Source organism: Symsagittifera roscoffensis, chromosome 9, assembly GCF_963678635.1.
Source record: "Symsagittifera roscoffensis chromosome 9, txSymRosc1.1, whole genome shotgun sequence".
Classification (NCBI taxonomy): domain Eukaryota; kingdom Metazoa; phylum Xenacoelomorpha; order Acoela; family Convolutidae; genus Symsagittifera; species Symsagittifera roscoffensis.
In genome coordinates, this window is record NC_087070.1 from 24,426,630 (window position 1) to 24,439,052 (window position 12,423).

The 12,423-nt window shown below is 34.2% G+C and overlaps 1 protein-coding gene across 1 annotated transcript in view; it reads left to right on the forward strand.

Annotated features, from left to right (window-relative positions):
• LOC134854773 (uncharacterized) overlaps positions 1-12,423 on the forward strand; it is a gene marked incomplete at its 3' end in the record, with an annotated part of 92,651 nt that overhangs the window by 60,011 nt on the left and 20,217 nt on the right. Inside the window, exon 3 of the mRNA XM_063871130.1 lies at positions 7,660-7,893. Within this exon, the coding sequence (XP_063727200.1) occupies positions 7,660-7,893 (234 nt within the window). The remainder of the gene's footprint in view (positions 1-7,659; positions 7,894-12,423) is intronic.

Consider the following 12,423-nt stretch of genomic DNA (forward strand, 5'->3'; position numbering starts at 1 on the left):
GTCAATTAGCTGAAGATTAGTTCGCTCAAATTAACTCAAACTGTAAAAAATATATATATCATTTTCAAAAAAATGAATTAAGTGAATACTTTGTCTGAATTGTTTCTGCTTATTAATCCGCCAGCATTAAAAAAAAGATTTTCATCGTTGAAACTAGCAGAGCCAGTTATCTGATAATTAAAGTGTCACTGTATTAAGTGTTTTTGCATCATTCGTTCTCAATCAACCATAAAAACGCGTTTCTATCAATAAAACATAGTTTTTGCAATAATAATCTATAAAAAGTTTGTAATATCCGTAAGCGCTTGAATGATCCTTGGTAGTTGTGGATTCTTTTTACTAGGCACCATAAGGGGAGGGGGAATTTTCAATTAAGTCCCTATCTTTTGAAATCTACTTTTTTTTCTTTGGTCCGAAAAAACGTGAAAGTATTCATATGACTCTTCCTTCAGCTTTTTTAATTAATCAAACTAAAAGTCTATCCCAAAGAAACAAAAACTCAAAAACCAATTAGTAGTTATAGTGTTGCAACCACCCATATCCAATCGCATGTAAAACTTAGTCTGATAACGTATGGCGCCATACCTAACATAAAAATTCTATAGACTATGACCACAGCTCGGCTTCTCTTTTATCATGCCTGAAGATTTATGATTATTAATCTGTTGCCATATTTGAAAATTCATGCTTTCTCTGTCGCCATATTTGAACATTGTTGATTGTGATTCTCTTGTGAATAATCATAATAATCATAATGAATTGTTTAAAGAAGTCATCACATGTACAGAATTACAACCGAAGAGTTTTTTTTACAAAAACATCACTTGAGAGAGCACCGTAACACTAAATTAAGCCTGTTTTCGGGCGTCTCAGAGCGATAATCAAATTTTTTCTGGTACCTTTGAAGATAGGGGAAGAAAACTTTGGGATGAGAGCCCAGCTTGATCACAAGAGAAAAAAAGGGTAAAATTTTTTGCGTTTGATAGAGTTCACCAGAATAATCAAAAAAATAAAAGTCATTACGAGGCCAAACTGTGCATTTTGTGCATTGTAAGCGGATTCCGCAACAAGGACGCTCCCTTTGTTCTTCTTTTGTTCTTTACTTTCCTTTGATCGTTCCGACAAAATTTTCACATGTTTAAAGACTTGTCTCTGGAATCCAGGAACATACAAACACAAAATTGAGCTCCTATGCAGTGCACAGTTTGGCCTCGCAATAATCATAATAAATTTTTTTTAAAGTTGCCAAAAAACAGTGAAGGAGGCAAAAACTGATTTTCTGTAGTTTAACTACAAAACAACATCTTTATCAGATCACCATTAGTTTGAAAATAGTTATCTGAAAACTGACGTTCCAAGTTGTTTAGTTCCTGGTTTTTGAAAATTTTTCTTATTTTTGTAAAATTAGGAAAAAAGAGCAAACAGTTGAAGAGTATTCGCGTTCTGGTAGCAACCGAGTGCTTTGATAAAACCTTGAGTGTACAGCTCTCGCTAGATTTCTTTCAGTTGAAATTGTTGCTTGCTTTTCTTTAATGATTACTTTGGGGGTAAATTTTCATGTTCGCTTTCACTGGATTTTACTCTGCACAAACTTTTCAGCTGTTAATAAGTCTGTAATTCTTCATTACAAAAACTTAATTTGTTTCGTTTTGTATTTAATTCATTCAATTTTTTTTATATATATGGTTTTAGAAACACGTTTCACCAGCATTTCTGGGTGTTCCAATTTTGTTCCATCCGTTGATGCGTAAACGAGGACTCCATATTGTAGAACTGGCTGACCAACATTTTACAGGCCAAAAATAGCTACTTTTTGTCAAAATTTTTCTCAGTCTGTAAAAAATCCCACAGTACTGAGTGAAATTTTTTTCTAAAGAGGTTATGTGGTTTTCGAACATTAATTTTTCATCTAAAATAATTACAAGATTTTGAAAGTTACAATTTTTTCTGTTTTTGGCAATTAATTAATTATCTGTAGAATAGTTAACAGCTGATTTTTTGCCGAAATGCTTTTTTCTTACTGTGTGAAATGTTAATTTACTGCTTGCTAACCGAACACTTTTTGCTTGCTAAGTTTTGTTTATCGTTTATAATTTCGTGGTGATTTGATTTTAGACTTTTTAATGAAAACCATGTTTTTATGACTGTGCCATCCGTATAGAAAAACATATTACTAGCTTGTTGAGGACGGTTGCTTTTTTATATCATAAGATCAATGTAAGATAAAATAATATAAGATGAATAACAATGGGCCCAAACATGATCCCTGTGGGACACCAAACTTCATTTTTCAATTTTTGCGCGTCTCGAGATGCAGAAGTTTTCGATATCAGGTCGATATCAGTTTGTCGATATCATGTCCAAGGCTGGCCTTGATTTTCTACTCTTTTATCAGTTTGCAGTATGACATGTTTGATTGCCGAAAAAGAGATCAATGCATGATTTGTTTTTACTACTTTTTCAGGTCGCTTGCTTGCCGTTTTTAGGTTTTAATTCAAAAGTATCTAGTACTCCTATGAGTTTGGTTTTCCTCTGGTTTTCGCTCAGTTTAATAATTTTGAAATCACCACACAACATGTTTTGCCTGGGAGTCATTCATAAAACTATCCAAACATTTATGAAACTTGTCTAATGTTTGCGAGTTAACTACGCTGGGTGCTAAATGAACTCAAAAAAATTATAAATTTTTTTACAAGTTTTATCACAATTCTGATGCTCAGATTTTGGACATTGTTATCGTTCAATTTTTTTGAGTACCCCAAAAACGATACTTTTCTGACACATATACCTACTCCATAACCTTTTTTTTCCTTGAGCATCCAATTGAAGATAAATACCTCAGTAGTTAATATAAATTGGTTAATTGATTTTCCTTTAACCATATTTCTGTTAAACATAGAGCTATTGGCTTGGGATTTAATTGAGCAACCAAAATTTCATTTTCGTGAAGGTTTTTTGAAAGCGATCTTATGTTCTGTCGTAAAAATTGGTTGCTTGAATACACACTTCAATGCCCCCATTAGCCTTAGTTGATCTTTTTGATTATTTAACTCGAGCAGTAGCCTGTGATCGCTTCTACTTCTGCTTGACTAGTTTTGAACTAAAACTTGAAATTTTTGCGCTCCCTATGATTTTTACTTTTCGTACTTTTTTGTGCAACATATTTTTGCCAGCTTCTCCGTTAATTGTTAGTTAATTTTCATGAGTAATAATAACTTACTAAAAAGAGCGAGAGAGAGAGGTAACATTTGATCAAAACATACTCGCGTAATCACAGACCTATTTTAAAAAATTACTAATTGGTATTGCACCAAAACATCGTTTTGAAGGATCGCTTAATCACAAACCAGTCAATGCTGCCTGCGAGAGAAAACCTTCCGATACGTTCACCAAACTTTCATTTGAAAAAAGTTTTGCTTACAATCAATTTAGCAAAAAAGTTGAAAAAGTACAGAGGAGCTTCATAAAGTCAACCTAAAAGAAAAAAATAATTCAAACTGACAAAAAGAGAAAAAAGCAAAATAGAAAAATCTTTTTTTTTGCCCTGCTTCACAATTTTAATCAAAGATGTTTAAAATGCTCAGCTCATAAAACAAACACTTAACGAGAGCTTTGCACAGCTCGTCATTACTAACTCAAAAATTAAAGTTTCAGTTCCTCATTGTAGTCATGGAGCAGACACTTTCATTGCTTAATTTTGGCAAAGTTATGTAATTTCACTGGCGGAGACATTTTTCGGACAGTTGCGTTTTTTCGCGAAGCTTGAACATGCTTCCTTTTTATTGCATTCCTCTCAAGTTTTTTCAATTCAACGAAACTGTATCCTTTGACATTATTTTTGCCATTTTCTTCCTTCCTTACCGCAACGGAAACCACACAGCTGTTTGTGGTGGTCTCGATATCCATCTGCTTTGAAGCTGCTTTTATTTTTGCTTCTGCTTTGGGCAGCGGATCGTTTAATTAAGTCCTTTTTCTATTTACTGTGTAAAACTTTTGCGTAAAATTCGTCTGCTGTTCCACATTACCGACGTATCATCAAAATAAACAAACTTGCAGAAGAAACTCGGCAAAAAGTCCTTTTACAACACAGGCAGAATATGACACTTCTTTTTTCCTTCTATTTTTTTATTTCAATTCCCAAAAATTTTCGGAGAATCTCAAAGCCTTGATGGTTGCGTCATTTACTCTTCTGGCATCAAAAAATGGGCTAGCAAAAACGACACTGTTCGTGCGTGAGTTTTGTTCTGCGCTCCTGGCCTCTCTTCCATATCATTTTGATTTCTTTGTTGTTCGTCCATGTTTGTTGATCATACGTGATTTTTCTCAAGTTTCTAACCTCTTTTTCTAGTCGGCTCACCTTTTCGTCTGTTATTTTCCTAACCATGGAACCTGACGATTGAACAGTCTCCAAACCATTACGAATATCATCCTCAGAATCCATTTCAAAAAGAATAAAATGATAATTCCTAATCATATACTCATTAGTTAGTAAGATCAAACACTTTCACGCTAATTAACAATTTTGAAGCTAAAATCAGTGAAGGTCAACCGAATGTTTATCAGACTTTCAAAGAAAACACATGCCTACTTAAGGACCCATCTGTAATTATACCTTGACAAATATTAGTGCAACTACGATAATACTTCACAATCTGCATAATATTAGCATAAACTGCTCAGGAAAAAGTATCCTAATAGCAGGCTGAAGAGATCAAGAAAAGCTTTGTAGAAATACTCAAACTAACCAATAAAACATGAAACGATCGCAAAATAAAGTTGTCTCTTGCTTTTTCAGACTAAGAATCCGTTAGTGAGCCAAAAAAGATCCCAAAATTTTATTTTTGTTCCTTCTCAGCTCTGTTTTTGTTCCTTTGGAGCATTTTACAAAATTATTTAGATAGCGGTACGCAGACAACTTAGAAAGTACAGATCCCAATAAGCAGATATTTTTTATCAACTTTCATTAAACCGATGCTTTTTTCAGTAAAAAAAACTCTTCGGACAGCTTTAAGCAAAAATAAATTTTATGAAAAAAATTTCACAAAATATTCAAATTAAATAATTTCGATTTAAAATAAACGAAAAATTCATCAATTTTGAATGAAATTTTCAAAGCAAGTTTGTTCTTTTTCATTCAACCAATTTTGAGTTTTGTTTTCAGAACTGACAAGTATCGAAAACTTGCTGTCTGCTAGCTGGCCGCACACCCTAAAAACTTATAACCATCGAATTAAAAAAAAATACTTCAATTTTTGTGTCATTTAGATACCAATTTTGTTTCTGATTCACAATGAAATTGAAACGTTACAGCAAATCAAGCTGAAGCACAACAGCTTTACTTTATTGTTTTAAAAGACTTAATTACTGTTTGAACTAGTTAGGAAAATCGTTTTTGGTAGATGGGGGAGCTATTTTTAATAAACCAATAAGCAGCTAAGCTTTGACTGGGCTAGACTTTTGCTGTTCCACAAAGACTTCTCGTATCAGATCAGCGCCCTAAGTGTGCGGACTGCTCTTTAGCGTCTATGCATTGATGTTTTTTAAAGATCTCCCTACAGGCTATGTGAAGTACTAATAAACCGCGTATTGCAACCCGCATTGGAACTTCATGGGAATTAATCGATCACTATGGTTTAACTTGGCAAAAACATCTAACTAATTTAATTGATATTCATGACCCATTCAATCATGGAAATGGATTTTTACAGGATTATAATAGTTTTTTTATGCAATATTTTAGAATCCATTATAATTGATTATTTTGACAATATAATCTTTTTTTAGGCCACAAAAATCCATGAAAATCGGTTTTTGTTCTACAGCATATTTTTTGCAGCTAATTAAAATCTTGAAATAATTGGAAACGTTCTGCAAATTTAGAACCCGAAACAACAGGTTCATCCCTAACCTAAAAAACTCTAAAAAAAAGTTTGTCTCCTCTCCTACTCCACCCCCTTCCCCACTCCAAGTTTACAGCCCCACCCCTAATTAATCCCTCCACTTTTTACACCCACTGCTTTCCCTACCCCCACCACCTACCCTACCAGAACCACCTCATGCACACCTCCCCCCATTTATTTGTGATGGTTCAGAGACAGCTCAATCGTCAGATTCCGTGAGTACGAAAATAGCAGACCACCATGTGAGCCGACTAAAAAAAGAGGTTAGGGACTTGAGAAAAATACAGGTGATCAACAAATGATGGGTGATCAATAAAATTCGCTTATAATTGATTTTGTTTGTATAAAAATATTAGGGTTATAATCCATTTTAAATGGTTTCTAATCGATTACTGTTGTAGTTTTATGGATACTGACTATAAAAATATAAAAATATTTGATACTATAAAAGTATCAAATGAAACAAGTATTATACCCCAACTCAAATTAGAATGATTTTCTAAGACGATTTAAGACGCTGCTAACGCGTTGACAGCACGAAATTTATCGAGCGTTAACAATCACAAAGTTGCCAAATTTTCAACTTTTGAACCCCTTTAATTTTATGAAAAGTGATCACAAGTGTAATATTATTTTAAAAACTTTGAGACAACAAAGTGTTTCGATTGGTAAAGAAAAAGTTGGTCAAAAATGCTGGTAACTTTTGTCTGGAGAAAAAAATCACCCCAAGCACCAAAATATTCTGTCACTTTCTTCAAAAGTTGGAACAAAAATTCGTACACACTCATTTAAGCAAAAAATTAATTTTTCAATTTTCTTCATTTTATAACAAATTTTAGCAGAAAACTAGCAATTTAGATTACTCTCAATAAAAACTTGTAGTTTAACTTAAATCCACTCTTTTCATTTGTATTTTTTGAAATAGGTTCAACAAAGTGATGATAGTCAAATTTAAAATAAATCATATAATGATACCCAAAACCCATTTATTTCATTTTTGTATTTTAAATGTATATATGCATTCAACTCAGCAAAAAAGACGTTTTGCGCCATACTATACTTATTTTTGCGAATTAATTATGTCGCATAACTGACCATACTGCTGAATTGAATGAATATTTACAGCCCAAAAAGTTCACTAATCCTTAAGGGAGAAACTAAGAAAGATTTATAAGGTATTCATATCTATTACATTTTAAAGAAAAATTCATTACGACCAGATCAAACCATATGACGGCTCCTATAAATGTCAATTAAATAAAAAATGAAGTATTTTGGCCATTTTTTAAGGGAAAAAAAGAGATGAAAGCACTCCTTCGTGCCTACACTGTTCTAGTTCTAAATTGATATAATTGATTATAATTGATTTGCAATGCGTTTTTTGTTTTATTAAATAACAGCAAAATAATCTTTTTAGTTAATTATAATCGATTTGTTTTTTTGGAAACTGACAATAAATCTCAATTTTAATTGATTTTATTCGTGGATCTCCATTGCCGATGTCGATCTATAAATCAAATGAACTGATAAACCAAAAATTTAGTATTTATGTACAACTTATCAATCAACCATTGTTTTTGGTCCTGGGGAGTTTGAATTTAGATTTCAAAAGTCCGAAAAAAAGTAGCTATCGTATGTGTGCTGGTCCGTTTTCAATGAGGAAATGTGTGCAACCAATCACGTTCTCCGGCTGAAGCATGGCACGAGTGATCACTTGCAGGTTTTTTTTGTTCAGTTTGTTTTTGTATTTTGCCGGCAGGTGTATTTCTACGAGGCACTCAACATGCGAGATTTCATGGCAGAAAACATGAACTTAACAAACTTCTCAACAGAAAACGCAAGTTCGAAAACAACAGAGGTTCAAAATATATCTCCTACCGGAAACAAGTGCACTGCTCAAGTACTTGCTAATCAAACTGCATCAGCGTCCAGATCCAATCTGACAGTTTCGGCTAACTGGGCAGTCCGCGATGATGATACCAGAAGTGGAGAGGTAAGAGGAAGTAGGCATGCTTAAACAACTTTAATCTAACGGATTTGGATTTCTTCATTTCCGATTATTTATCTTCCTACTTTCTCAAAAACGTTTCTTTTTTTTAGTCCACAATTCGTATTAATTTTTTACTGATGTCTCTGTTTCAAGAATGCAGAATTTTTTTAAGACAAAATACTTTGTCTTTTCATATTAAAAAAGCATGAATCTGGAAAGATAATGTGGTTCCTGCGAATTGCAGAGGAGGTATCAGTAGGCCTTGACAGTCCTGTCGATGATAGTCTATTTCTATTATATCCCCATATTCCAGACTGTGCTATTTTGTTGAGCGAATCATATCCCCACATTCCAGACTTTGTTATTTTGGAACTAGAATTTTCATGTGGCACCACTATTGCAGCAGAAATCGGTCAGGCTGTTGTAGACCTGAAGCTGGAGGTCAAATCTCGACGTCTAAAAATTACGAGTGTGCTTGTTTAACTTGTTCGCTGTGTAGTGTGTTTAATCGCCAGAATTAACATAATTCAAGAAAAATATTGATGTGTGATGTCCTGAGGTCAAAAATGTAAAGAAATCTTGTTTAAGAATAGTTTTTGCAAAGTTAGGTTTTGAAAAAAGTCAGTCAGTTTTACCAACTTGAGTTAGGATAATTAAGTTGTTTTTTCTGTTATAAGCTTAATTTTCTGCCTCTTAAACTGAAAATTTGTTCTCGACCTAATTTTAATTTTTTGTCTCTAAAATTAAATTATTCGTTGCTGCACTAGATATCTCAATAATAATTGGATCTTTTTAACTATTTCCCTTCAATTTGCAAAAGGGGGAGATTAGTTACTAGGTACCCAAGGGGATATTGTTAAAGAGATCTTATTATTTGACCATGACCTCTTGAGTGGCCAGCATTAATTCGCGAATCATTTTTTAACCTCTATGTTTACGTACTAATTTGGAATTAGAAACATACCTGCCAAAAGATCATCGGGTTTTAGTACAACTGATCTATTGTCAGTGTACGCTTTATAAAACCAACTCTTAATTCAACTTCTTAACAAATTTTAAGTTTTATCTAGCTAAGCAAGCTTAAACAATGTCGTTTTTTCTAGTCTTAGTTTAGATGTCTGCTAGTTAGTTTAGTAGAGAACCCACATCTTAACAAGTCTTACACTAGTTTTAATTTAACTACATCTTTAATCTCGGGTTTTTTACAATCCCATTATTTGGGTTAATCTAATTTTTTAACAAGGCGCAGTGAACGAGCCGAACCTTTGAGGCCTAGAGTTCTTTGGGAACAACGCATCAAGTGAGAACCATCAACATTGGGAAAATTAGGCGCAAAAGTTTCTGTTGACAATTATCGCTAAAAACTCTGTGGATATCGAAGATGTGATTAAACCACTATCGAGAACGAAATAACTTACCCCTTCTCAGAAACATCGGAGACTTCCGACAATTAAACCCGTCGGGCTGAAAAAGAAGAAAGAAACAAACAAGTGTTACACCTCTACAACGAAGAAGTGCGAAGGAGGAAAGCGAAGGACAATGCAAAATTTAACGGCTACAAATCGGTAACATCGATAAAAAGTTAAAATTACAGCTATACCGAGGACTTGGTAAAGAGGGACAAAAGTGCTTCGCACACAAAAACCCTGGAAAAAGAATACTCGACCTAAATTTTGCAGAATTTTGGGAACTATTAAAACCACGTTCACGATAACCATGAACCTGACTTATGAAAGATACAAACTCTTCGGTCGAAGAAAGAATGATCACGGGTCAGAAAAAAATCCTTGAGGTCTGGGCAATCTAGAGACCGGAAAAGTCAGATTTTAGATCATTACCAACATGAGGAAAGTGGAAATCCAGAAAACGTTGGGTATTGAATATCTGACCCCATAATGATTTTAGCTTATTTATTAGTTCACGAGAAAGGCACGGAAATACATCAACCGTACACAAGAATCCCTCTAAAGATGTCTGTACAAAAACCACAGTATGTATAAAATGAGCCAAAACTGAATAATGTAGAAAGTAATAAACGTAGAACTTGTCGTCAAGAAGGGACATCTTACATCTTGTCCAGCAATAGAGAGAAATTGTAGCACCTGCGGTCATAAAGGTCACTTCGCTAAGAATTGCAGAAGATCAGCCAGAGCGCAAATCAATTTAGTTTAACAAAACTCGAAACTGCCCGAACAAGAAATCCACCGAAAACACGCGCAGGACAACTCCGAGTTTGAAGTAGATTTTGAATTTTTTTTACTAAGGATAGATAACGATAAGCGAATAACGCTATTGAGGACAGAACTGAAGGAGGAATGAGGAACCAAAACAGTATTTTTATATGAAAGATTCCAACTGAAGAAGACATTAACGGTATCAATGGGTAACTGCAATCCCTACCTAATTGAAACTCAAATTGACTCAGCTAGCCCAGCATCGCTTATGAAAAAAGATTTATTTCAAGAACGCAAGATAAGGGACAGATTTTTACGAATCGAAGCAGTTGATGAACTCAGGAAAAAAAGCTACCAAGGTTTTGGAAACGCAAAAAATATCATCATTGTGAGGATACAACCGAAGGGATGGGATGCCAAAAATCAACAACAGTTTATCGCCAAAGGGGCAGAAAGAAACTTACTAGGCAACGACATACTTTTGAATCTGGGTATAGAGTTCTCACAGAAGCAGGCACCACCAATAGTATCAGACACACGGTCTATCAGACACACGGTCAAACTCACGGTCGGGATAGAAGTAAGCCAGATGAAATTTGAGTCTGACAGTCAGCCCAGTCAATTTCCTGACACACCACTTCAACGGGAATTCAAACTGTATATATCTAACCGATTTCCCGAAATTTTGAAAAAACAGGCAGAAAAAAAGTTTCATAGTAAAAACATACTTCAACCAACCATTTAAACCAATACAAGTAAAAGGCAAAAGTATACCAATAAACCAACTCCCTGAAGTTAAACTATGTATCGACCAGTTAGTCAGCGAGGGGTATATAAAAAAACTGTGAGGATGTTCAAAGAACTGCTTCATATCAACTATCGCCATAACAGCAAAAAGGGACGGGACAATTAAATTTGCATTGAACTGAAAACTACTAAATAAACCAACATTTTGCAACATATATCATAAGCCTAATTCGTTTGAAGTAACCGACAACGTTGTCTCAACAATTACTGGCCACAACGAAAACTTAACCTTGTTTTCATCTATCGACTTTAAGTACGCATGTAGTCAGATGCCTCTGTCAAAAAAAAGCGTGCAACCAAGGCAGTTTTAACATCGCGGGAGGAGACGTTATGGGTTCATATCGTTTCAAAACGGGATTCTACGGATTATGTGATATGCTGAAATTTTTTCAAAGTATTATGAACCGTTTGACTGAAAAATTACTAAACTCACACTGTTACTTAGACGAAATGTTAATCGCTACAGTAGGTAGCGCTAAAGAACATTGTAAATTTTTCACTGAAGTTCAAAGAACATTGAACGACGAAGTAAAACAGAAATATTAGCCATGAAATGCTAGAAAAGTAAATTTTTGACTCATCAAATAGAGTGGTTCAGTTCTAAAATTGATGCAAAAGGAACCACTCCTTTAGTACCCAAATCAATGTAATCCGGAATTTAAAAGAATCAAAATGTATCAAGAATTTGAGATCCTTTATGGGCTCAATCAACCAATTTAACAAATTCATCCCATAGGTAGCATCTTTACCTACACTGTTTAAAGCTGTAACTGCAGCGCTAAAAGTTGAAAAATATACAAAGACAGCTCAATCTTGCCTCACCCGCTGGCAGATAAACTTTTACCATATGACTTCACGGTCAAACATCTCCCGGATAAAGTCATGAGATTTGTGCAATATCTATCTAGACACCCATCAATGGACTTCGTTTTAGTTTCCTATGAAAGAAAATGTGGTTCCTGCGAATTGCAGAGGAGGCATCAGTAGGCCTTGACAGTCCTGTCGATGATAGTCTATTTCTATTATATCCCCAAATTCCAGACTGTGCTATTTTGTTGAGCGAATCATATCCCCACATTCCAGACTTTGTTATTTTGGAACTAAAATTTTCATTAGGCACCAGTATTGCAGCCAAAATTGGTCAGGCTGTTGTAGACCTGAAGCTGGAGGTCAAATCTCGACCTCTGAAAATTTTAAGTGTGCTTGTATAACTTGTTCGCTGTGTAGTGTGTTTAATCGCCAGAATTAACATAATTCAAGAAAAATATTGATGTGTGATGTCCTGAGGTCAAAAATGTAAAGAAATCTTGTTTAAAAATAGTTTTTGCAAGGTTAGGTTTTGAAAAAAGTCAGTCAGTTTTACCAACTTGAGTTAGGATAATTAAGGTGTTTTTTCTGTTATAAGCTTACTTTTCTGCCTCTTAAACTGAAAATTTGTTCTCGACCTAATTTTAATTTTTTGTCTCTAAAATTAAATTATTCGTTGCTGCACTAGATATCTCAATAATAATTGGATCTTTTTAACTGTTTCCCCTCAATTTGCAAAAGGGGG